This window comes from Pseudonaja textilis, chromosome 3, assembly GCF_049901715.1.
Source record: "Pseudonaja textilis isolate UNSWEBS1 chromosome 3, rPseTex1.2, whole genome shotgun sequence".
Taxonomy (NCBI): Eukaryota; Metazoa; Chordata; class Lepidosauria; order Squamata; family Elapidae; genus Pseudonaja; species Pseudonaja textilis.
Window position 1 is genome coordinate 132,590,026 of NC_141992.1, and position 27,832 is coordinate 132,617,857.

A 27,832-nucleotide genomic window follows, 5' to 3' on the forward strand; every position below is an offset into this window, starting at 1 on the left:
AGGACATTTTCTTTCTTGATCTTCCTGTCTGGAACATGATCCCACCACAAGGTATTTCTTCCCCCTCCAGATAGAATTCCACTGCTGTACTGATCTATTCACCTCTTCATTGTTCTTGGGCTTTCTGGAACACTTCCAACTATCTTCTTCTGGACCATCTTGAATTCATTCAGCAGTCTTGCATCTGCTCTGGAACAAGCAATTCTAAATGTGCCTAATCTGGCATAGTTCAAATCAAGTCCAGTCATCTGGAGCCTTGACTTATTATTGCAACTTACAACCGTAATTCTGAGATTTCATTTTTACAAATCTGTCGAAATCTAGAGCAGGGCTGTCAAACTCCCGGCATGCGGGCCGGATGCATCACGTGCTGACCACGCTTATGCCCAGTTTAGCGAAGGGGGGAAAAAGTCCCGATATGTCATGTGATGCTGCCATGCTGAGAGTTTGATACCCCTGGTCTAGAGTCTTAACCAAATAATTAGGGCCAAAGATTTTGAGACCTGTGGTAGTTTTGAATGTTTGAGGAATTTTCAGAAGCAATATGGGTGCCTTAAGGCAGGGGTCCCCAACCACCGGGCCGCGGACCAGTACCGGTCCATGGAACATTTCCTACCGGGCCGCCGGTTTGCTGAGCACCACCATCTTGTTTTGACGAGAAAGTGCTTCCGGGTGAGCTTTTATGGTTGGAAAGCAGCGTTTGGGTCCTGAAGGAATCCTTGCGCCTTAGTTTCATCGAGGGGGGGGGCTTCGAATGAAACTAAGGTGCGAGGATTCTTTCAGCACCCAAGGCAAGGCGAGCCGAGCAACCGTCCCGAAGCCCATCGACAAAGGTACAAAGGAGGAGTTGAAGGTGGCGGGGAGAAGCGGGGGACGGCTGGCTGGCCGGTCGCTCGGCTCGCCTTGCCTTGTCATGCGTGCTGATGCCGGTACCGGGCCGTGGATCATTTTGTGATGCCGGTACCAGGCCATGGCACAAAAAAGGTTGGGGGCCACTGCCTTAAGGCTTCTATTTTGTCCTGGCTTAGTCCCAAGGCCATTTGCAATGTGGTTTTTGTCTTGATCTTTATAATAGCAGAAAGGGTGATTTCTGAGTGTGATTCTGATAGCCTGTTTGTATGTGAAAAATTGCACGTTCTATTAAGTTATCCAGAAGGGGCTGTAATGATGCTCTAAATCAGGGGTGTCCAACCTTGGCGACTTTAAGACTTGTGGACTTCAACTCCCAGAATTCCTCAGCCAGCTTTGAGGAACTCTGGGAGTTGAAGTCCACAAGTCTTAAAATTGCCAAGGTTGGACACCCCTGCTCTAAATGATCAAGGAAAAATTTTCATCACCATGAAGCCATCGTTAAGCCAACTGCTTAGGAAAAGGAAAGCCTTTTCTGTATCCATCTTTCACTCTCCTTTCCACAAACATATTTAACCAAATGGGAAGCATTTGTTTGAAGATACTAATACTTTCCATCTTCCGTTACACTCTCCAGGAACCCGCAATAATCACTGTGCAGTTTAGTCCACTGATAAATTACAGCTTAATCATTCAGGGCCATTCATCTCAGCACGACCACATAGCATTCAAGATAGTCCTGGTATCTGCTGCTTGAACTGCTAGTCACTGATGAGTTATTAGCAATTCTGCATACGTGGCCCATTAAACCAGCTAGTGAACTGTCAAGCAAGAAGCTCCATTTCCAGTTATTTAGTAGTCTCTGAAGTGCCTGGTGATGGGGAGGAGGGGGAGAAAGTCTAGAATTAAATCATGAGGTTACTTAGGAATACAAGAGAGGCTACTGAAGCGGTAGAGTAGCTGCTCATAGTCTGAGCCCCATAATTGATTTTGAAGTAGCCTTGCAATCACAATAGTCCATTAGCCCTTTAATTTAGTCTTGTGACAAGGATTTTAGAGTGCTGTGGTGTCACTGAAAAAAAAAATTAAAGCAAACTCGGCTATAGGAAGCAAGTGAAACAAAAAGCCACATACTTTTGAATGGCATAAGTTTTAAAGAATACATCTTTGGACTGCCAGATATAAGGGATTATTAACAATGTTTTTAATTTAAAATGGAGAATTGCTTCCTGAACGACAGGTAGTCCTCGACTTACAATCATTTGTTTAATGACAGTCCACTGAAAAAAGTGACTTAGAAGCATTTTTTCCCTGCATTTATGACCATTGTAGCATCCCTGTGGTCACAGGATTCGACATTCAAGATACTTGGCTACTGGAATGTAATTATGATGGTTGCAGTGTCTTGGGTTCATGGGATCCCCTTTTGTGACCTTCTGACAAGCAAAGTCAATGTGGAAGCCAGATTCACTTAACAACTGTATTACTAATTTAAATGCAGTGATTCACTTTGCAGCTGTGGCAAGAAAGGTACTAAAAGGGAGCATCTGTCTTGCTTAGCAACAGAAATCCTGGGCTCAGTTGTGGTTGTAAGTCAAGGATTATCTGTATGTTAAAAAAATGTGAGACACATTTTATTGTGCAAAAAAGTTGCATTGGCCTGGCATAGCATGTATTAAACCAGAGGTCTCCAACCTTGGCAACTTTAAGACTTGTGGACTTCAACTCCCAGAATTCCTCAGCCAGCTTTGAGGAACTCTGGGAGTTGAAGTCCACAAGTGGGAGTTGAAGTCCACAAGTCTTAAAGTTGCCCAGGTTGGGGACCCCTTTATTAAACCATCTCCATCTCAAAAGTTATGTTCTTTTCAAGAAGTTTCTCATATGCATTGCAGTTGAACAGCCCCAGGTTCAGTAAATTTAAATTTCTCATGCAACCACAGCTGGAAATTGATTAATTTCTTTTTATTAATCGGGATGCAAAATTACAATCTCTCAGTTTATATACGACGGGAAATAATGGTTTGAGAAACCCAGGAAGTAATCAACTGTGTATTCAGTTTGATCAGAGAGAGGAAACCAGTTTTGTTTTTCTGATATAATGGAAAACTGCAATTTAATTAACCATAATGGATGCAACAAATGTAGTTATATAAAGCAAGGCGCAAAGGGGCAGTGTTCGGATAATTTTTAGTTACATTGGAAGCAGCTTAAACTCTCAAAACAAAATTTAAAGGACAATCTGGGGGAGGTCATAGGAATTTTGGCTTGTTTGTCATGTTTTAAGTGTGGTTTATAAAAAAGGACCTCATAAAGTTTGCCTTCTACAGTGCATTTCTCTGGAAATTCATCAAGATAAATGCAAACTCACACACGCTTCCTCCTTTTCACAAATCTCTTTTTTCAGTGGACAGATTTTAGCAGCTCATAGTTGAAGGCTTTTAAGTTCTCTAGGCCAGCGCCCCTCAAACTTTGGGCCCCAGGGACCGGTTCCATGGAGAAAGATTTTTCCACGGACTGGAGGTAGCATGGTTTTGCATGTTGCCTGCATCCCGTGGATGGCGCTTTGCTTGTTTGCGAGGTCCAGTTTCTGCGTGCTGAGGCCCAGTGCCGGTCCATGGACCAAGAGTTGGGGACCCCCACTCTAGGCAACTCTTGGGCAAAGAATGAAATAAAAAGAGTTACATGCAATTATATATCCAATTTTCAGCCCAGCTCAGGTGTGGTCACTTTGGGAATCAACTCTTATTTCATAACTACACAAGAGTTCTCTGACCTTTACTGTGGCATAAACTTTCCTGGTTTACTTCTTCAGATATATGAAATTGGCAATGATGATTAGAAAGGATAAAATATGGGAGGAAAGGAATTAGGAAATAAAGGAGGAAGATAGATGATTTTAAAAAATGTTCTGCAACTGCTGTAAAGATAATCAGAATTCAATATAAACCACTTTCTAAATGCCTCAAACGCAAGGCACTGAAAAATGCAACTTATGACCGTTTTTCACAGTTATGACCTTCGCAACAGCATCCCCATGATCATGTGATCAGAATTCAGATGTCTGGCAACGGGTTCATGTTTATGTCCCAAGGTCATGTGATCCCCTTTTGCAACCTTCGGACAAGCAAAGTCAATGGGAAAGCCAGATTCACTTGACAACTGTGAAAAGGAAAGTCGTAAAATGGGGCAAAACTCACTTAACAAATGCCTCATTTAACAACAGAAACGTTGGGCCCAATTGTGATCATAAATCGAAGACTACCTGTAATGCATAACTTCCTGTGAACCATCTTATAGTCCACAACCATTTGAGCTTATCTCTAATTTATACTTTTGCCATGGCATAGCTGCCTGTGCAAAAGTCATTTTTAATCATTATTTTTATTTTTCATATTGGGGACCACTTATTGTGTCAGCTTAAGGAACAACCCTTGTAGAAGGTTTCTAAGATAGAACATCTTCATCAATATTATTCACAAATTAAATAAACTAGCTTTTTATATTCCTGGCACTAGCAAATAATAAAGATATTTGCTTTTAAATTTTGTATGATCTGCTTTTATTGTACACATGCCCAGAGACACATTAGTGAGATGGTGGCTATATGAATACGATGAATAAATGAATGAATAATCATCAAACATTGCAATAAAACAAAAAAAGTGTAATAATGATCTTATTTCACTGATTTAAGAACTGTCATGTCCTAAAAATCTGAGATCTCATATTCAATTAGGCCATTTAATTTTTTTTTAAATACCCTTATTACTTTTGGTCAGAAAAATACAAGAGGACACTATGAAAACTTTCAGTACTGGTGACATAATTTATCAATGCACTGAGGACAACACATCCCTGGTTTAAGAGCTCAGAAGAGATAGGAAAGAGAGGAGGAGGTCTAAGGAGCAGCAGTGACAGGGGACTTAACTAAGGATACACACAGTCCTATCTTGGATAACTTTTTTATCCTTACATGACTGATGGGCTTTACAATATATTCTATTCTTTTATGTTTTCAATTTCCTGCAGTTGAAAGCACGCAAGGAACAGTTTCAAAAAGCATACCGAACAGCAATATTCTCAACATAAGGAGGACCAAAAGGTGGTGTGGGTTGGGAGAACAGAGGGAGAAATAAGGAGGGCTGGCTGAGGAGAGAAATAAAAGCACACTAACTGGCAATTCAGTGCCTTGGTATTACCAGCCTGCTGAGAGCAATTACAATAGCACAGACAGCCCTTGCCTTATTGTGACCGTACTGAATTAACTTTGAGGGCAGGGGGAAAAAAAACAACCACTCAGTGATTCAGCAGGGAATTTATTAGAAAATTTTAATGCCAACGTAAATTTGATCCAAAGGCCTCAATATTAAAGGTCATCTCCATTACTATGCTACTGGAAACCCATGGGTCCTTTTGCTTCCATGAGCCTCCATTCCTTTCCTCTTGTTTTCTTTCATAAATAAATTAAAAAAAAATAGGTCAGCATTCATGCTTCAAGCTCCTTGGCATTTTTATTTGATGTGACAGATCTCCTCGTTTTTGTTGGGAGATTTTTTTTGGGGGGGACGGACCACAAACAGCTTTCACAATTTCTAAAGTATATATCTCAATAAATGAGAATGCACTTTGTACATATCAGATAGAAATGATAAAGCAAAAATGATACAAGTGATATTTACATTTTAAATCCTCAAAACATGCAGAGTTACATTGCTGCAATTTAAAAAAAAATGCTATAAAATGTGAGGGAAAATTCAAGGCAAGAGGAGAAGAAGGACTTAGGGCAGATCTTCATTTTCAGTTTGGTCACTGCCCTGGATACCCATTTCTGCTTAGGCTACTGAGTTGTTAGATCAGGAGTGTCAAACTTGATTTCACTGAAGGCTGCCTCACGGTTGTTGTGTTTGACCTTGGGGAGTCGAGATGCATGGCCAGGGTGGGCGTGGCCAGCTCAACGTCATTCATATCGGGGACACCTGTAGTGGCCCAGGCGGGGCTAGGGGGATCTATTACCTCCAGCAGAGGAATTTCTCGATGCCTCCTTGCCTTGTGATCAAATGCACTTTTGCAAGTAGTTTGTTTTGCTAGCCTTCTGCCAGTGAAAACAGAGCTCGGGGAGGCCGCAGGTGGCCCAACCAGGCTGTTTTCGGCCATGATAGTCTTCCATTTTCACTGGCAGAGGCACTGAGGGCCAGTCCTTCGCTGTTTCCAGGGTGGCCCTGCAGGATCTAGCCCACAGGCCTTGAGTTTGACACCCATGTTAGATTCTCTGCTAGGCAGCAGTTGCTATCTTTTTATAATCTTCTGGTTGATCAAATGATGGCTTGTTAAATCCATGAATTATTGTTTACCTTAGAAGTTGATGCTCCTATTTTTACATGTAACTAACATATATACTGTCAACTAACTGAATAACATAAATCTATAATACACACAAAACATCTGCTAAAATATGAGGAGAGAGAAACAGATAATAAACAGCTTTATATTTATTGAATATCATAAGTACAGCCAATAGCATGTATGCTACAATTTAAAAAAATATACAAAATTAGCCCAAGTTGGATAGAATTGTGGTTCCTGCCTCTGACATTCTATTATTTTAACTTTACCTGTAGTCTTTTTAAGCATGGCAGTTGAAGAAGTCTTGTTAATCCACGCAATTGTTAGATTATCTAAGGTTTTCCAATGTTGAATATTTATTATTTAGCTGCTAAGATGAAGTAAATAGTAAGAATCTTATTTAAAAACTCAATCCTATAAATAAAACTACCATAACTGAAAAGGTAGAAGTTTTAAAATTAAATTAATATAGATGCAATGCTCAGCATTTGATTTTAAAAGATTTTAATTTTAACAGAAGGTAGTTGTCTATTAGCAGCCTAATCTTTTGTGGCTGCTGAATACTTATTGATGGCTCTTAATGGCTTGTGTTAGCATTCCTCTGAGATGTTAATCAATCTTGCGCTTTTTAAAATTGACATCCATAATGTGTTTACATTAGTCAATACTTCTTAATTGTCAAGCTGCAACAGCAGAACTTCAATAATAAATCTCTTCAATAAATAACTTCAGATAGTAGAATTTTTAAATGTTTCCTCTTCTGAGGAATGGAATATATTGATAGCTGCTACTGGGTGAACTGCAGGAACAAAGAGAGAAAAAATCTCCATCTCAGAAATACTTCTCAATGTTTAAAATTAAGAGACAAGTTTGGTGCCGATGTAACATTTTGCTGCTCTTAATGCTGATTAGGAGATCAATGGCACCCTGCTTTCGGGATGTTTTTTGGTCTGTTTGGGGCCTGTTTTTCAGCCTGCTTTTGGCAGGCAGAGTGCTGCAGGACGCCATGGAGGGTGAAAATGAGGCATGAGGAGGCTGCACGCGGGCCATTTTGGCTGCTAGAGGCACCATGGGCTGGTTCTTGATATTTCCAGGTCGGCTATGCGGGCTGGATTTAAGAACACCACGGGCCGGATCCTTGAGTTTGACACCCCTGTTCTAGACCATGGTCCTCTAAGCACTTAGAATGTTGAGACTGCTATCTGCTCTTTGAGAAAGAGTTGTGAGTCTAGAATGATGCTCAGATTACACGCTGGTCTGTCTGAGTCAGTGCCACTCCACCCAACATTAAAGGTGGCATAGTTCTAGAATCAGTAGGCCTCAAACCCCAAAGCCACTACGTCTTGCTAGGGTTCAGCTGAAGTTTGTTGTGCTCCATCCAGGCTCACATAGCCTCCAGCCACTGGGATAATATGTCTGTAGCATGTACGGTGGGGCAGAGCTGGCATCGCAACAATACGGCATGCGATCTTGGAGGTCTGAGATTGCTGCCGATATCTTTGCTCCTGGATGGTCCAATTGGATCTAAACTGTCCCGAAGAGACGGTGAATGTAAAGAGCGCATCCTGTTGATCCCAGGGATACAGCAAAGTCCCTGGTAGATCCAGGAGAAGCTCTTTTTGCCAGCGGCAAAGAGGCAGCCATTAAAGCTGCTGAAGTTGGGATAGCTCCGAAACGAAAGAGAACGGAAAGGGAAAGTGTGCTGGTTTGGTGAGAACTTTTTCTTTACTTTAAGATTTGAAAGGACACCCTAAGGAAAAAAAAAGAATCTGTAAAAGTTTTGACAGAAGTGATTAAGTGGCTATTTTAAACAGGAAGACAAAGTAATATTTTTATTTTTTATTTCTCATTGCTGGATTTTCTACACATGGTTTTATATTTTGAAACTGGACTGTTTTTTTTCTTCTTCCACCTATTCTTTCTCTCCTTTTGGACTTTATAATATTCTAGGCTAGAGACTCCCTTTTAGTCATTTCTTTAAATATCTTTCTCCCTTTTTAATTAATTTTTATTATATCTTGTTTGGAAAAGTGAAGGCAGAAGAAAGTGAAAGCAGAAGAAACTTTGTAACACTGCCAATTAGAGGCTTGGAAATATTCTATCTCTTTTTTCCTGGACCAGACAAAGCTGAGAAAGAACTGAGACTTCTTTTCAAGAACATTGCCTGTTTGATAAGATAGAAGGAAGAGCATGGGAGATTATTGCAGGTGCTCTTCTGGGTTTCTATCAATAGCTGGAGTCTGGCGTTGAAGTTTATAGAAAAAAAGGGGTGATAAGACCCTGGAGAAGAGAGTTATACATTTTAACAAAAGCCTTGGATAACCAAACAAGGTGCAGTGTGCTCTTTTTATTTTTTTAAGCTGGGTTATTTCTTACTTTAACAAACCCTCTCCTTACTAGCTTACTTCAAATAGCTATTTGGATTTTTTGGCCTTTTGGAACTAGCTTTTGTCTTTCTTTTTGTCTTTTGAAGTCTAATTTTTATGTTTGCATTTTATTTTAAAGGAAAAGCTTTAGTATTAATGATTTCCTTTCTTTTCTTTTTAAGGGAGTAGTCTCTTCTCTTTTTTCTCTCTCCCTCCCTTGTATTTTTTTCTTCTATTTACCTTCTATATTGGTTTTGTTTTATTTTTGTGGCTTCCTTTTTTTTCTTATCCATCCTTTTATACCTGAGACTTTTTAATTGGATTAAGGTGTTGAAGAACCTGAAGGACTTTTTTCTCTTCTTTAGTTTTTTATTTTTTATTTTTCTGCCTTCTCCAGGATTTAACAATTTTTTCTTTTTTGTGTGTTTTTACAGTCTTTTCTTCCATTTTTGATTTTTTACTGCTATCTAACCAATCGATTGGATTAAGGTATACAAGAACCTGAAGAAATTATTATTATTATTATTATTATTATTATTATTGCTATTATTGCTATTATTGCTATTATTGCTATTGTTATTATTTGGTTTCTTTTTTCCCACTATTTTTACTTGGAATTACAATTGGTTATTTCACAAGTGGATTAAGGTCTAGAAGAACCTGAAGATTTTGAATTGTCCAAAATGAGTAGGAAACTAACAGCCCCTGGTTCCTCAACTTCTACTTCTTCCTCTTCACCATTTGGAGGACAACGTCCAATACAGATGATGTTACAGCAAGAAAAAGAACAGGAAAAAGTGACGCTGCAGATGATTATGCAAGGAATTCAAAATATTCAAATAAGAACAGAGAATATTGAAAAGAGAACAGAGAACATTGAATAAAGAACAGGAAAAACTGATGAAAAAGGTGGAGAACATTCAACAAATGATGAAGTATGATGGGAGATTCCAAAAAACTGAAAAAGACAAACAAAGAGATAAGAAGATTGGAGATATTGATAGCAGATTAATTGTGGTTGAACAAGATAAAAGTGGGATGTTGAGATGGGAGATGGACAGATCAGAATTTTATCTCAGATTCCAAAAATAGAGGAAGAAAAGGGACAAAACCTAGCTGAGACAATGATAGAAATTTTGGCTGAAGCTTTGGAAATAACTAAAGAGAAGATGATGGATGGAATAGAAAAGGTTTATCGAGTCTTCACAAGATATGCAATGAGAAATAGAGAAGTACCAAGAGAAGTTCACATCAGATTTACAAAGAAAGCCATTAAAATGCAAATATTGCAAGTGGCAAGAGAGAAAACACTGAAATATAAAGACAAGGAGATTGTGGTCCTAAAACAAGGACCCAGAAGAGTGAGAGAGATGAGAAGAGAATACCGATTTCCGACCAAAATGCTACTTAAAAAAGAGATGAATTATAGATGGCTGATTCCAGAAGGTTTAATGTTCACATGGCAAGAACAGAGACATAGAATTGACTCAATTGAGAAAGCTGAATTATTTTACACAGAATATTTTGGAGGGAAAGAGGAGGAGGTAGAAAAAGAAATGTCACTAATTGAATTCCAAGAGGACTACCAAATGGTGACTGAAAAAGAAGAAGGTGCAGTAGATGGAAAGGTGGAAGTCAAAGAACAACGTGAACCAAGATCTACGAGAGCTACTAAACCTAACTACAAAAAATGGATATAATTAAACATAAAATGGGTCTAATAGAAAAAGAAGAATTAGCACAGAAAATGAGAGGTACGAAACAGAACTATTTTGAAGATGCAAATAAACCAGGTAGATGGTTAGCATATAAACTGAGAAAGGAGAAAGAATCAAGGAAAATATTGCAATTAATAGATGACCAAGGCCAAGTTTGGTAGTAAAGAGAAGAAGGAAATCATACGAGACTATTATGGGAAACCATGCACACAAGAGAATATTGATAAGGAAAGAGTTAAACAGTACTTACAGAATGCTAATCTACCCCAGATACCTAAAGAGATTGAAACAATGTTAGAAAGCAATATAACGATGATGGATTTAACTGAAGCACTTAAGAAGCAAAACAAAGGAAAGGCATCAGGCCCAGATGGACTTCCGGCAGAATTTTATAAAACACTACAAGAATCGTTGAACCTTCCATTGCTAGAAGTTGTGAATGAAGTTATGTTAAAGAAGATGATACCCAAATCATGGTCGGAAGCTTATATTACACTTGTCCCAAAAGAGGAGGCCGATCGATTACAAATCAAGAACTATAGACCTATTTCCTTACAAAATGCAGATTATAAAATTTTTGCTTCAATATTGGCAGAAAGACTTAAAAAATACTTAAAGAATTTTATCCATCCTGATCAAAATGGATTTCTGCCAAAGAGACAAATTAAAGACAATATGAGAGTAATCTTGGACACTTTGGAATACTGCGAGGTACACCCTGAAAAACAAATGTCTTTGATATTTTTAGATGCACAGAAGGCATTTGCCAATGTGAATTGACGATTCATGTTATTACTGCTGGAACAGATGGGCTTTGCTAAAAAATGTATTCAAGCAATGGAAGCTATATATCATAACCAAACAGCAAAGGTAATGATAGAGGGAGAACTGGCAGACTCTACTGATATAAGAAAAGGAATAAGACAAGGGTGCCCACTATCACCTTTGTTGTTTGTGTTAACCTTGGAAGTGCTAAACAGAAATATTAGAGAAGAAAAGGATATAAAAGGGATGAAAATTAAAAAGGAAGAATTTAAGTTGCAAGCGTTCACAGATGATCTGGATTTCATTTTAGAAGACCCACTAGAAACAGCATCAAAATTGATAGAAAAGATAGAGGCATATGGAGAGGTGGCTGGTTTGAAAATAAATAAAGATAAGACAAAGATCTTGACAAAGAATATGCTATCAAGACAGAAGGAAGAACTGGCAGATCTATTGAAAATTCAGGTCACGAATAAGATCAAGTATTTGGGGATACATCTGACAGCAAGATGTAGTACACTAAAAGAGAATAATTATATCAAACTTAAACAGCAGATAGCACTAGATTTGGCGAAATGGGAAAATTTACAACTGTCATTAATAGGGAGAATATCAACAATCAAGATGAATATATTACCCAGAATTTTATATTTGTACCAAACAATTCCAGTTAGGCTTGGAAAAGATTATTTTGAAGATTTAAATAACACTGTGTTATAATATATATGGCAAGGTAAGAAAGCGAGAATAAAGTTAAAACTTTTGCAAGATGCCAGAATAAGAGAAGGATTTGGTTTGCCTAATTGAGAGTTGTATTACCAAGCTACAAATTTGATGTGGGTTAAGGAATGGATAACATTAAGAAATACTAGATTGTTGACATTAGAAGGACATGATCTGTGGTTGGGGTGGCATGCTTTTCTATGGTATAAAGGAACTAAAACATAGGGGTATTTTAGAAGACATTATATACGGGAATCTCTGTGGTTAAACTGGGACAAGACTAAAAGACAATGTTATTTGAAAATTCCAGTCTGGCTATCGACTATTGAAGCATTTTCTTATCCTATAATATATAAAAAGGAACAAACAGTTAGATATAGTGAAATATTGAATGAAAAGGGTGAACTTAAATCCATTCAAAAATTAGAGGAACAAGGTATAAAGATGAATTGGTTTTCATATGCGCAAATACATTCAAGGTATGATAAAGATTCTAAAATGGAAGGTTTCTATGATAAATTGACTGATTTAGATAAGATTTTGACAGGTACTGATGAAAAGGTGATTAAAAAATTGTATGGATATTTATTAGAAATTAAACTAGAACAACAAGTTAAAGAAACAATGATTGCTTGGGGGAAGAATTTTGGATATGGTATTGATCTAGAGAAATGGCAAAAATTGTGGTCTCAAAATTATAAAATGACAATGTCAACAGCATATAAAGAAAATTTGTATAAGATGTTTTACAGGTGGCATTTTCCCCTGACAAGAATAGCAAGAATGTTCAAGAACAAATCTGAAAAATGTTGGAAATGTCATCAGACACCTGGCTCATATTACCATATGTGGTGGACTTGTGCGGATGCTAAAAAATACTGGACTAAAATCGACACAAGGTTGGAAAAAATGACAATAAAGCATATAGACTTGAAACCAGAGATATTTTTTACTGGGAATTTTACCTGAAATATATAGTAAAGAATTGAAATACCTGATTGTAAATGTATTAACAGCGGCTAGGATAGTATTTGCCAAAAACTGGAAAAATGAGAAAATACTGTTGTAGGAGGAAATCATTAAGAAAATATTGGAATGTGCTGAAATGAGTTGATTGACATTTGAAATCAGAAAACAAGATGATAAACAATTTTATAAAATTTGGGATCTATTCTATCAATGGTTAGACAATAAAACATGATAATGGAATATGTAGATTCTTAGAAAATAATAAATATATAAAGATGTATTCTTTTCTTATTTTATCTACAAAATGATTGTAGAATATATTTGAGATGATAATATGAACTGTCATAAAACAAATTAAGTAAAATATGGATTATTTCGTAAAACATGAATGAATAAAAGTATAGTCAAATGATTAACAATATTAATGTATTTAATATTTGATTGAAAATATGAGATTATATACAATGTAATTGTAACTGAAGACAATGAAATGGAAGCACAAAACAATTTGTAAACCAACCAACACATTGTATGTATATATATGGAAGATGGCTTGATGTTTTTATGTTTTGTTTGTCTATGTTGTCTTAAAAACTAATAAATTTTTTTTTAAAAAGTCTATAGCATGTCTTAGTTCACCAGAGGCAGAAATGAATAGGTAAGTATCATCAACAGATAAAGACCCCATGGTGCATATGAACTCACTAGCAGCCTCATATTAAATAGGAGAGAACCCTAAATCCTGTGACACCCTAGGAGCTGAGGATGGGACCTCTCCTCCCCAATCTTCACTGACTAGAATTGTCCCTGAAGAAAGGAGGCAAATGTGCTGCCTGCCCCAATCCTCTGAGACGATCCACAAGGATACCATGGTTGATGTACTGAAAGCTGCTGAGAAGTAAAGGATGGATACACAACCCCCATCTTGCCCATGCCAGAGATCATCCAAAAGCATAACCAGTGCTGTCTCCATGCTATACCCGGATCTGAATCCTGACTGAGAAAGATCTAGATAATTCATTTCCTCCAAGAACCTCTGAAACTGTTGTGAAAGTACTTTCTCTAAAAAGAAGTCAGATATGGGGGGAAATTATTCAGTATGGTGGGGTCCAGCAATGGCTTTTTCAGAAGGGAATGAACCAAGGCCTTTTTAAAAGATAAAGGAACAACTCCCTCAGTCAAAGAATTAATCATTGCTGGACCCTACTCACAAACATCTCCCAGGCTGCTTTGACAAGACAGTAGAGGAATGACTCTAAAGAGCAGGTGGGTGAGCTCTAGTAATGGGATCATCATGAGAAAGATCTGTTTCTGTACTTCTCTTCATAAGGGAGAATCAGGAACTCTTTTTAGGACAACTGACCAGGACAGAGAAATGTCTTCTAGAGAAGACAGTTTCTTCATTATGCTGGGGCCCTATATACCACAAGCTTGAACTGTACCTGGAAACAACCAGTGGTCAATGAAGCACCCACAGAAATTTAGATGGTTAAAATGCCTCCCAACTACCAGCATATGGTAGTTTCATATCAGATGAAATTCCTGAGTAGACTTCAAGGGCAACCTCATGTACACCTCATCTGGTAGCCCAGGTAAGAAGTAACAAGGGTATGAATTACCACTGATAAAGCCTCCTGCCCCAAGTAGCCTGCAACTAGTGAGCTGGCTCAGGTTGAATAAAGATCTCATTTGTGAAGGGCAGTGAAACAAGTCAGGAGATAGGAACTATATGCACTATAGTTCCAATGAGATCTCATGCCAGCTTCTATTGATCATTTCCATCAGCTGTGAAAGCCTGGAACAGTTTATATAAAGTAATACTAGTAAGCAGCTAGTTCTTTTGTGATTTGTTTTCAATCTAGAGTATGCTATTCAACACAGAAGGATTTAAGTGAAGCGCACTCACTGCCTAGTCCCTGTTGGAGCTGAAGAATGAAACTGAGGTCTGTAATAAGGAAGTATAAAACCCTTAAGGAGGGTTGCTTATGGGCGTCCTAATGGGAAGGTAACAAAAGTTGGATTCAGATAACTAAAATCCCAGTTTTAAATTTACTGTCAGACAACTAAAAGGACCAGCCACCTCTAAAAGCACGGCAAAAGATTACTTCTCTAAGTATTACTCCTCACATATCCAAACATCCAATATGGCCCGAGAGACAATTTATACTACTTCATGATGATTTGCAGAAAAAGAAACAAGACTGTTCACTCTCCCACACAAATAAATGCACCATTTGATTTTCAAATGAATTCAGATATAGAGAAACCTGCTGCAGAAAATGGAATTGCAAAACCATTGTAACTTTAGTAGTTTTTCAAAGTTTTGATACAGTGCTCATCACTTAACAACTGGCCACCTAATGGCCACTTGAAGTTATGGCCAATCCTCCAAAAGCTACTTAATACCCAGGCCTGAAGTTATGGCCACTGCAGTGGCCCTGCAGTTGATTGCTCTTATGACCCACTGCAGGGATGCTGTAGCACCCGTACCTATCTCCCCCCATCGCCACCACTGGGTCCCCACAGGCCTTTCGCTTCCCCACAGGGTTCTCTCAGTCCTCTCCCCCACCGGGTTCCCACAGACCTTTTGCTCCTTTATTGGGTCCTTGCAGAATAGAATAGAACAGAACAAAGTGTCCTTTTAACTGTTTCTTGTAAACAAAGTTTTCTGCTTTTTATCATTTCATAACAAAATCAATAACCTACAAAACTTAAAAAGTATACAGGAACGCTCTTTTGTGATTTTTTTTTTAACTTCAAAAAGCTCCTTTTTAAATTTTTCAGCAAGCCCTAAGAATGACACAACTAAATGACAATAATCTGTCATGTTTCCACAATTTCTCCTAGACTGATTCAAGCAGTTATTTATGAACCTGAGATGCCAACGGTCATTTTGATGACTAAACCATAAATTAGCATTTAAAAAGAATATAAATTTGATTTCACAGAAGCAACAAATTACTAGGCAGCTGGGATATTATTTAACTTTTATTGACATGTCATGGAAAAAGAAAGTCAGCTAAAGGTGCCGTGCTACATTTTAATAAACCTTGAACTTCAAAATACATATGCTTGATCAGCTCCAGCTCTATTGTTTAAAAACTATCAATATTTTACACTGAAACATTTCTAAAAGTCCTAGCCATTTGTAACATTCTTCACTATCCAAATTATTCACATATAAATAGGCAATAAAAAAAATATGACGTTTCAAAATAATGAAAATACCCTTAAAATTTGTTAATAGAAATTAGACAATTATGTGCAGGAAATACAGCAGTGCTAGTATTGCTCTAGGTATCATGAAGAAATTTCTTTTTATTATAAATGAAGAAGTTTTGTGTAAAACTGTCTAAGAAATTTGCTGAATAACCATGTCTGCATTTAGACATTAATTTACAAATCTTAAGTAATAGGATATAATATATATCATTTGGAAAATATTTTTATATTTAAAACTTCCCATGTAGCCGTAGCACCTATTTATTACTGAATGTGGTATACTTGCTAAAGTAAACTTAAATACAATCCAAAATATTCGTGCAATTGCATTAAACACACAGGACAAATCTTACAATATAGTATGTTAGCTGCTATTATTTTTAGCATGCAAAATTCAAATTTGTAGTTATATTTTTACTTATTTCATCAATTTTGGTGGCTGTATTAATGCCCTTCTGAAATAAAAAGTGGGATGAATATTTCAGATGATTCCATGAGAAATTGAAACTATGTAAGTTTACAAATATAAAAATACTATGATTAGCACCCCTATTTAAAATTCCATTCAACTAGCCATATTCTTCTACAACATTGATTCTATTTTAGATGATTTTTAGTTTTTCTTCCAATCTAGTCAGCATTTTGCAGCCAGAGAACAGGGTGAGTTTTAAATGGGTTATTTTGGTTTCTTCTGCTTATTAGATCTTTCTTTGGTTTATTCCTGGGCTTGCTGTAATGTTTTATTCCTGACTGGCTAGTACTCTGGCTACCTAAGAATCCATGCACGGAAGAATTTCAAATTTATTGTCACTATCAGAATGCATATTATCAGAATGTATGCATTGTTTTAGTATGTTCTTTATATTATAAAACAAATTGATGAGTAATACTCAAAAGATCACGCAGTGCATCAATTGGAGAGTTTCCTACTAAAAATGACAATCAAGATTTTAATATTTATTGTTTTAAATGTCTTCTTTTCGCTTTTATCTATTTCTGTTTTTATTATAAGACACTTCAAGTGTAAAACAAAACATGAAATATAAACTGAACAAATGAAAACATGAAATATAAACTGAATAAATAACTGACAAAGACAAATGGAATGCACGCACACATCCTTTATCCTTTCCTATCTGGTTCAGAAATTCTTGGCAGATTGGGAGCAGAACTGGGTTTCGAAACTTTGCAGATTTTCTTTGCTTTTAAATGTGGTAGGCTTATTTTAGGCCCTAATTTCCAACTGATAGCACAACTTTTAGCAATTATAATCAATAAATATACTGGACTTACAACAGTTCATTTAGTGACCATCCAAACTTACATCACTGGAAAAAGTGACATGATCATTTTTCACACTTATGACCATTGTTGCATACCCATGGTCACATGATTTACATTTGGATGCTTGACAACTGGTTCATATTTCTGGTGATTGCAGTGTCCCGGAGTCCTGCAATCTTCTGACAAGCAAGTCAATGGGGAAGCCAGATTCACTTAACATCCTTGTTACTACTTTAACAACTGCAATGATTCACTTAACAAACGTGGCAAGAAATGTCGTAAAATGGAGCAAAACTTATTTAACAAATTTCTTAGCGATATAAATTCTGGGCTCAATTGTGGTCATAAGTCGAGGATTACCTGTAAATGGTTTCTAGGGTCATATTTAGCATTGCAGAACAATGTGTCATTAATGAGCTATAGTAGAGACAACTCAACTTACAAAGACTTCAATCTGTGTGTGCCTTCCTAATTCAGAGAGAGGCAACATAAGGTTCAATAAGGTTTTTTTCCAAATAACTAATTTGGTAATTCTATTGGATTCTAATTTTTCTATCAAGAAATGTAAATAATACTACAGCAGCTAGAATACAGCATACAAGATAGATGTAGAAACAATTCTTCCTATTGATCAAAGTGCAGTGATAAAAGATATCTTTTTTGCACTTAAATCATTATTTTGGTATCTTCTAAGTTAAAGGCTCACAGGTAGTAAAGCTGAGTAAAGATTTCTATTAACATTTTGGGGTACCAGCTACAATGGGAGTGATTGGTTAGGCTTATGGGCTTCTTAAGGTACTGTATATTTATATGTGCAATGGTTTCCATTTTCTTTTTCTCATAAGCTCTTTTTAAGTGCCAACAATGTAAATTTCTATTTTATCATTTGTATCTTCTAATCAGAAGCATGGGTATACTCATGATATCTGATATATATTTAATCTACGTTCATGGAGAGACTAGAATTATATACCTGAAGAAAAGGAATACTATTATCAAGTAAGGAGTTTAATTAATTGATCACTTACCTGCCGATGTATCATTTCCAGATTAGTTTTTGCTTTGTTGATTAGTGTATCTATTTCTGATGATTCGTTGACATTTTTGTTTTCTCTAAAGGCATCTCTTATTTTTCTGATGGCATATGTCCTAGGTAAATTTTTAAGAAAAAATGTAAGCATACACTGTCTTCTCAAAGCTTGATATACAAACTGTAAACAAACGAATATTGAGATGAATACAAGATACATCATATCTGAAGGAGGTCTTTTGAGAAAACTGGAAATCATGCCATCCAGTGTTCTGAAAGCTAAAATTGCTATTTTGAATTATAACTGGAAACTTACTTGAAGTCAATGCAGCATTCATAAATCTGATGTTATATAGAGTTGTAATGGCTCTCAATCATCAGCATAGAGGCCATCTCCACTCTGGTACAATAGCTACCAGTAGAAATGCTCTAATTGCCTCCAGAATTTGTCCAAGAGTGCATACAATTACCTATTGGACTGTACTTATTATTAAGATGTCTAAATTCAGTCAATGATTTTTTCTTAAAAAATGCAATGCAAAACTTGAATCTCATTAAAACTGGAAACATTATATCTCAATGAACGTTCTTAGTTTTGAATTGTAACAGCCAGAGCCATTATTCAATGTTTGCTGAAAAAAATTAAGATAAACAGCTTGAGCTACAGCATGACAGAATAGTTTAAATTGTGTAGGCTGCAGGATTAGATTGTATTAATTTTTCCAATATTGTACTGATGACTAAGTCTACCTTAACAACGTAAGACAAATGCAAGAAACATTTATTAAATACATATGCATATAAACCGAACAAAAATCAATGTGGGATTAAAGAAAATATTTACTATATACGAGAGCTATCCACAAAATAGATTACATTTTCATCTGTAGCAAGAAGGGGCGGAGCTAGCATGGCCATCTTTGGTCTGTGCATCCGCCGCTCAGTCTGCATCTAGTCGTGCTAGTGGGAGGTTTGTATCGTTGCCCGTTATTTCACAGCAAACGTTTGAAATGTGTGCTGCAATTGAAAATCCTGCGAGTTGTGAGGTGCGATCAGTGATAAGGTTTCTGTTGGCAAAAAACCATAAACCAATTGAAAGTTTTCGGCAACTGTGTGAAGTGTACGGGGACAACGGTGGAATGGTGGAAGGTGGAATGCGCCAATGGTGCATTAAGTTTAAAAATGGCCGAACTACGGCACTCGAGAAGTCCTGAATGCTTTCACTTGGTGCAAGATCGGGGCTGTAGGGCGGATGAGGAAAAATCTCCCATTTGAAAGCATTCAGGACTTCTCGAGTGCCGTAGTTCGGCCATTTTTAAACTTAATGCACCATTGGTGCACTCCACCTTCAGTGATGATGTTGTCCCCGTACACTTCACACAGTTGCCGAAAACTTTCAATCGGTTTATGTTTTTTTGCCAACAGAAACCTTATCACTGATCGCACCTCACAACTCGCGGGATTTTCAATTGCAGCACACATTTCAAACGTTTGCTGTGAAATAACGGGCAACAATACGAACCTCCCACTAGCACGACTAGATGCAGACTGAGCAGCGGATGCACAGACCAAAAATGGCCACGCTAGCTCCGCCCCTTCTTGCTACAGACGAAAATGTAATCTATTTTGTGGATAGCCCTAGTATTATTTATAGCCTTTATTAAAACAAAAACAAAATCTACACCAAGACAAATTCCTTGTGTGTCCAACCACACTTGGCCAATAAATAATTCTATTCTATTCTATTTTACCAAGAAGTTTATTATCCAAGAGATTCAAGGACAAGCAACTGATTTCATCTGAAGATAAAACTGTGAAGCTGAAGTTCAACTTTATTAGACTAAAAACAAAAGACTTACTCTAGTTTCCTCCTAATTGATACACTCCAGATATATTGAAATTCAAATGCTGTAATTCCCAATTAATTTTCAGCTTTCTGAGCTAAATTATTGGCTTTTAAAAGGTCCTAAACACATCTTTTAAAAGAGATTTTGAACGTATTCGTATCTCTGATTTTAAGCTTAACATGTTAATGTAATGTGCATTGGAAATATATAATATATAATTGGAATATGTAATTGGAATTATATAATCTCCAGTTATTTTGGCAGTATTGGAGTTCAAGTTCAATACATCTGGGAAAGGCACTATCTATCACAGATGGAGGCTACAAGCAGTTCTTCTTGACTTACACTTCCTTCACAAGAAGGACACATGCATTGAAAAGACAGGGAAGACTGGACTGATACACAGAAGGGATCAAAGATCTCACATCTTTCCTAATGGTCTCTTGGCATGCATGGATACTTATGGGAAAACAAGTCTCTATAGACTGGCTTTGGAAAGTCACCTGGGTGCAGATGCTACACTTACAAAGGACTATATCAACATTTGGAGAATTAAGTGCGATATCAAAAAATCATTTTCCAGCTGTGCGTTATCATTTTAAGAAGCCCTCAGAAACAACTACAGCTCCAGCTCCTGTTCTTATTTTCGATCTGCACTTTAACTACTTTAGTTTCCATTTTGGAACATAATTTCCTACCACCTGCTATATCCAGGTACCAAAGTCAATAAATGAAAACAAAAACAATTGAAAACCCAAAGGGAGCAAAATTACTGCTACACCCAAATAACACGTTTCCATTAAGTCTCACAAACTCCAGCACAGAAGAGTCCTACCACAGCTCTGTAACCACAATGGAACTAAAAATGTTATGTATGCCTCTGAAGAGTGTGGGGGCGCTTGATTTTTTTTTTTTTTTTTTTTTTTTTTTTTTTTTTTTTTGGTTTTTTTTTTTTTTTTTTTTTTTTTTTTTTTTTTTTTTTTTTTTTTTTGGTTTGGGGGGGGGGGGGGGGGTTGGTTTTTTTTTTTGGTTTTTTTTGTGTGGGGGGTTTTTTTTTGGGGGGTTTTTTTTGTTTTTTTTTTTTTTTTTTTTTTTTTTTTTTTTTTTTTTTTTTTTTTTTTTTTTTTTTTTTTTTTTTTTTTTTTTTTTTTTTTTTTTTTTTTTTTTTTTTTTTTTTTTTTTTTTTTTTTTTTTTTTTTTTTTTTTTTTTTGGGGTTTTTTTTTTTTTTTTTTAATACCAATCCTGGTTTGTTTATCCATGAGCTAGTTATGATTTCTTTGTTTTACAGAAGCTGTAGAAGACTTAATAACGTGTGTATCACAGAGTTAAAATAACCTAGTTGGTATTTTGAAACGGAAAACAAAATTAAGGGAAGAATTCTACAAAATATAAACCAGACATATTTTAAAACAAATATAAATTATCTTCTGCTATTCTGCATAAACAGCTACTTCACACATTCTTAAGAGTGATTCCTACTCCACCCCACGTGATGTTGATAATATTTTTATTGGCATCTTGAAGGATCAGCCATTATTTTGATGGCCATTTTTAATAGGTGTCTAAAATGTTTTGTCTTCTTTCTGCTATAACTTTGTATATACAATTAAGCTCCTATTGATTTGACATTATTAATTTTGTGATAAAAAGGTTAATGGTTTCCCCTTTCCAGTTGTGTCTGACTCTAAGGGGAGTGCTCATTTTCATTTTTTTTTAGCTGAGGGAGTCAATCTGAAGACATTGTCCGTGGTCATGTGGCCAGTATTACTGTACGCTGAGGAATGGAATGCTGTTATCTTCCAACAGAAGTGATACCTATTTATCTACTCATATTTGTGTGATAAGAATCTTTTAAAAGGGCAAACAAATACTGGCAGTTATATTCATAATGGAGGTTTCATCCAAACTACTTTCGATATTTAAAACAATATTTATCATTCAAAGCAGTAAAACAAATCAGTTGAAATAAAATTGCAATCTTTTCCAATAGTTCGGGTTTCTCCAAAAGTATAAATTTATTGGGACTCTGTGTTCAACAGAAAAATCAGAGAAGGAAAAAGGATATATTGGCACAAGATTTAGTGAGAATAGAACTGTGTCTCCACAAGTGAACATTCAACACTGGGGCTTTTAAATGAAAAAAAATTGGATTACCTTGTAATATATTTGAATTTGCATATTAAGGTTTATTTCCTATTTGTTGCTATCACACATTATAGGCAATTGAATGAATCCATGTAATATGGTAATTAAGATACCTGACCAGGAGTGAGACCTTGACTCAAATCCACTCTCAGCCATGATAAACAAACAACTCAGTGATTTTAGGCCAGTTATCATCTCTCAGTTCAGCCTATCTAATAGAATTATTGTTAACAAAATTTGGAAGTAGTTGTCACCTCCAGCTTCCTAAGAAAAGCCAGGGTATAACCTATAGATTGTGAATTTCTAACTTACAATTAACAGCAGTTAATTTTCTGTTCATAATTCTGCTTTCTTTCTTGTATATGTTTTTCATAAGAAGCGTTTCCCCTCCCCCAGAAACCAAGCCATTGTACTACATTTTGTAATTACAGTTAAGTCTAACTTTATACATAAAACCTGATTACTATAGCTTGTTCAACAAATCATATTTAAGAGTTGTCTGAAATATTCCATAAGGCACACTGGTTACACAATAAAAGGCTTCTGGGAAGCTGGCTTTTAGTGGTTAAGATATTTTATGACCATATGAACCTTCCTCTAGCAGTGTCCCGAAGAAACCAACACTGTTTTCTAATTTTCTGACTATCCATGCTGCTCAAAATATTTGAAATGAAAACTTTGAAAATGCCAATGCATCTAGCAGAAAAAAAAATCACCTCCTGGGTAAGGAGGGCAAAACTCCAAATGACCATTAAATGACAGTAAAGAGATACAGAAAAGTGAGTGTAAACTTTTGTCAGTTTTCTGATTCTCGGAAGTGTCCCAGATAGATCTGGAACCCTAGTAAATAAATTGTACTGCATTCAATTTGTATACCTTTTAAAACTCTTCTTTCCCATGTATTCTCAGAATTGCCATGTCTAAATTAATTTTACTTAATTTTATGCATCCATTCACACATCACTAGCCTATTTTTCTAAGATGCAGCACAGATTAACAAGATATAATAATGTCTCCATTATTATACCATATAAAACCAAACACATTTACAGCATAAGGCGGCAAGCGCCAAAATAAAGACAGAGTAAGTTGATTTTAAGTAATACATTTCTGTCTTGTTTCCTTGGTAAACTTCCACTTTAACTCTTGATTAGCGAATTGGCCTTCTTTTACTTACTCCCCTCTCCCTCAGGATTTAAGTAAATAATAAAATAAAATAAAACGCTTAAAACTAAAACCATTTCCATCCTCTCTTCCATTCGGATTTTGACACAGCTCTTTTTAACCATTTAAAACAAACGCTATCATCCTACGCGCATTTAACTGGAGTGGTGGGGTGAATTTCATGGCGGGCAAGAGGGGGACTCGGCCCCGAAGGCTCCGTTCCCGAGACGCCCCCGTCTTCCTACCTATAGCCGTAAGCGTTGAAAGCCTGGCTTTCTCGCAGCAAGGCCCGATAGAGACGCAGCACTTCAGCCCTCCTGGACGCTGCCATTTTGTAAACACGCTGCCGGGCTTCCCGGCAACCCTCCCCCTCCTTCCCCCGTGCGCCTTTGCTGCCTCGGTCTGAGCCTGATTCGGAAGCGGCCCGGGGAAGCGCGGAGGTTGGGGGACTCGGTTGGCGAAGCGGCCGCTGCGTGGAACGCGCAAAGGCAAGGCGGCTTGTCGCTCGGCCTGCGTCTTTTCCAGAGAGGACCCAGGCAGAGGGCGATCGGCTGCTGCTTCTGGCCCGGGAGACTGGTCTGGCCTGAGGGAAAGGGAAGGTGAGTCTGCGGAGGAGGAGGAGGAGGAGGAGGGCGCGCTGCTCTGCGATGTGCTGGGCCGGAGAAATGAGTTCCCGTTCTCTGAATCGGGGAGGGAAAAATGCACACACACACCCCAACTAGTCCTAGTCACTACTTTCACTCGCTGGTCTTTTTAAAATCCTATAGGCCGCCTTCTGCCCAAGCACGTGCAATTCTGTCCCAATCTTGCAAAGCGTCCGAGGTGAAACATTTCCTTCCTAATGCATTATGATACTAGAACATAACTGCTTGGATTACACCGGTAGTGTTTTGGGAGCTGGCACTGCGGCCCCTTAGTAAATGCTTGTGCTTACTAAATGTTCCTGGGTGTTTGTCTATCGTTGTTATGGTTCAAGGGGTCAGGACGTTTCCCCTCTTGCAAAGTTGCCCTTCCCACCCCCGCATTCTTTTAGACGTGCGGATCCTTTCACCCTGCTGTGAAAGTATGTACAGGTATGAACAAATATGTACAGGAAAGTATGTACAAGCATGTATGTGATAGTTTTTGATTTAGTAGCTATTTTCAAATAACAGTTAATCAGGGTTGGAAGGGACCTTGTAGGTCATCTTGTCCAGTGGTCACCAACAGGTGAGCCGGGTACCACTGATGGTCTGCGAGAAAATTTTGGTGGTCTGCAGAGAACTGTCCTCCCCCAAAGCAATTAATCCAGGCTTAGCGGAAACACAAGGCCTGCCCAGCCGCTGGCCCCCACCCTTCGGTTGAGCGCAAACCTTACCTTGAGTAGAGCCACTTGAACTGGAGCTGGAAGGTAAGACCAACAGCAGGGGAGGGAAATCCAACCCGGGGTGGCTTGCTGACGTTGGTGGGAAAGTCGGTCCCATATTCCAGAGATGCAGTAATCACAAGATTGGCCCTTTGGTCATCCCGGAGCAGCTGCTGCAGTCCATGGCAGGCCGGTGCACCCAGGTGGAGGAGTAGCTGCTCTGGGATGACCAAAGGGCCAGTCCTGTGACTACTGCAGCTCTGGAATATGGGACCAACTTTCCCACCGCCAGCAAGCCACCATCAGTCAAAATTCATATTAGTGGTCCGTAAGATTTAAAATTATGAGTTTGGTGGTCCCTGAGGTCCAAAAGGTTGATCCAACCCCTGCTCAAGCGGGAGACCCTACACCATTTCTGACAAATGGCAGTCCAATCTCTTCTTGAAAATCTCAAGTGATAATGTTCCCACAACTTCCAAGGGCAAGCTGTTCCATTGGTTGATTGTTCTCACTGTTAGAAAGTTTCTCCTTATTTCCAGATTAAATCTCTCCTTGTTCAGTTTCCATCCATTATTCCTTGTCTGGCCTTCGGGTGCTTTAGAAAATAGTTTGACCCCTTCCTCTCTGTGGCAGCCCCTCAAATATTGGAAAACTACTATCATGTCTCCCCTGGTCCTTCTTATCACTAGACTAGCCAAGCCCAGTTCCTGTAACTGTTCTTCATATGTTTTAGTCTCCAGTCCCCTAATCATCCTGGTTGCTCTTCTCTGTACTTTTTCTAGAGTCTCAACATCTTTTTTATAATGTGGTAACCAAAACTGGATGCAGTACTCTAGGTGTGGTCTTACTAAGGCTTTATAGAGTGGTATTAGTACCTCACTTGATCTTGATTATATCCCTCTGTTAATACAATTTAGGATTGCATTAGCTTTTTTGTCAGCAGCTGCTGCACTGTACTGTTGAAACTTACAACGGTTTCATTTAGTGACTGTTCAAAGTTACAATGGTAGTGAAAAAAATGACTTCTGACCCCTTTTCATTCCATGACCGATACAGAAACCCTGTGGTCACATGATCAAAATTCAGATGCTTGACAACTGGTTCATATTTATGACTGTTGCAGTGTCCCAGGGTCATGTGATCAACTTTTCCAACCTCCTGATGAGCAAAGTCAATGGGGAAGCCAAACTCATTTAACAACTATGTTATTAACTTAACAACTGCAATGATTCACTTAACAGCTGAAGCGAGAAAGGTCATAAAATGGTGCAAACTCACTTAACAAATGTTTCACTTAGCAACATAAATTTGGGGCTCAATTGTGGTTGTAACTTGAGAATTACCGGATGTAGTACAGAAACCGATACTGCACATGTTTACCGTGAGTTATAAAAGAATCAGGATCTATACTATGTGAATAAACGAGAACCAATCATTCTGGTTTCTGCATTTATTGTTGTATTTCTTTTGCAAGTTATGCTATTTGTATGGCATCAATATGTTCCTGCTCCTTCACCCATTCATACTAAAAGATTTTAGTAACATCCAGTTTCCATCATGGTAATTAACAAAGACAATAGCTAAGGATCGTGGGAAGTTGGTTCCAAATATTTTGAAGGTAGCAGGAGAAAAATCTATCCATTTAATTTTTTTTTCTTTTTGCATTTGCTATCTGTTTGCATTCTACCTGTTGTTCTATTGAGGTAACTAAGATGAAACAAATCTTAAAGTTTTTCTAATTTGGGGTGGTTAGATTAAACGGAGCTATAATATTAGTGTTACATTTTCCTATAAAGCTGAATTAAAACAGATTCTACAGAATAAAACATACAAATAAAAGCTGTACAGGTGACAGTGAACAACTGCTTTGTTCAGCAATCATTTGACCTTACAGTGACTCTGAAAAAGTAGACTTATAAGCAGTCCTTGGACCTATGACCATTGCAGCATTCCTGTGATCACGTGATTGCGATTTGGTCACTTGGTAATTGGCATGTTTTTACAATGTTCGCAGTGTTTTGTAGTCACATGATTGCCAAATAGACTCAGTAAGGAAGTCAGCAGAGAATCACAAGTCATGGTGACATGAGGGTGTGCTTAATTTAATGCATATTAATAACAATAATAATTTATTAGATCTATCAAGGGCCCTAATAGGAAACTTAAGATGATATACAGAGTTAAAATCTCATTAAAAATAAATTTACAAAATCAAACCCAGTGCATTGGGTAAAAAATATCAGGTAAAGTAGATTTTTAGTTTTCTGAAGGACAATTAGGTTTGCGGGTTGGACACGCCTGGTCTAGTGATTGAAGCCCCAGGCCAGAAACTAGGAAACTCTGAGTTCTAGTCACTTTACGTCAACCCTGAAGTTAGCCAAACTGTGGCCATTTTCCTTTTTGTAATTTTTCTCTAGGGTGGTTCCTTTCTCATTGCTTCAGGGCTGACACATCCTTGAGTGAAGGGGCCAGGGAAGGGGATGAAGAGTTAGCTGGAGTATTGTAGCCAAAACAACATTCCTTCCTGTGGGAATCAAGGTCATTGGTGCAAGTGTTTGAAAGGTGGAGACTGAGGTCACCTAGCAACTTGACTGTATGCTGATTGGACCATGTGACTGGAGACTATGGGGGGAAGTGACAAAGTTTTACTTTTAATTGGTGAAAAATTGGTGGGAACTAAGAGCCGTTTTTTCACCAGGAACTTGCCAATTTGATATGTCCTTTGAGGAAATGTTCTTTGAGGAAATTGCCTGCCTTGGAGTTCTTATTGAATGAGATGTATTATTTGAAATCCTGACACTTTAGGCATGAAAGCTGGCTGGGTGACTTTGGGCCAGTTGTTTTCTCTGATCAACAACGTTGTTGAGGGAAAAAATAGGAGAAGGAAGATTACTTACGTTCACGACCTTGAGTTATTTATAAAAAAATAATGGCAGGAGAAGAACATAAAATAAAAAAATTATGTGCATCCTTTATTAACAAGATACCAATTCAAGTATACCCTTCGCCAGAGAAGTTCTCTAGATGACTTACTTTAACCCAAATTGGCAGTAGTTGTGAA

At 37.5% G+C, this 27,832-nt stretch overlaps 2 protein-coding genes across 8 annotated transcripts in view; one reads left to right on the forward strand and one right to left on the reverse strand.

The window, feature by feature from the left end:
• The window catches only part of LYRM4 (LYR motif containing 4), a 50,650-nt gene extending 26,845 nt beyond the window's left edge, over positions 1–23,805 (reverse strand). The window contains exons 1-2 of the mRNA XM_026715063.2: positions 23,672–23,805; positions 18,268–18,388 (exon numbers count right to left, since the gene is read on the reverse strand). Coding sequence (XP_026570848.1) covers positions 18,268–18,388; positions 23,672–23,757 — 207 coding nt within the window. The 5' untranslated portion in view covers positions 23,758–23,805. The remainder of the gene's footprint in view (positions 1–18,267; positions 18,389–23,671) is intronic.
• The window catches only part of FARS2 (phenylalanyl-tRNA synthetase 2, mitochondrial), a 204,674-nt gene continuing 200,515 nt past the window's right edge, over positions 23,674–27,832 (forward strand). For 2 of the 7 annotated variants that reach the window (XM_026715059.2, XM_087930803.1), the window contains exon 1: positions 23,889–24,025. The gene's annotated coding sequence lies outside the window, so the exon portion shown is untranslated. Of the gene's footprint in view, positions 24,030–27,832 lie in introns of all 7 variants that reach the window. The other 5 variants (XM_026715056.2, XM_026715057.2, XM_087930800.1 and 2 more) reach the window with 5 other exon arrangements.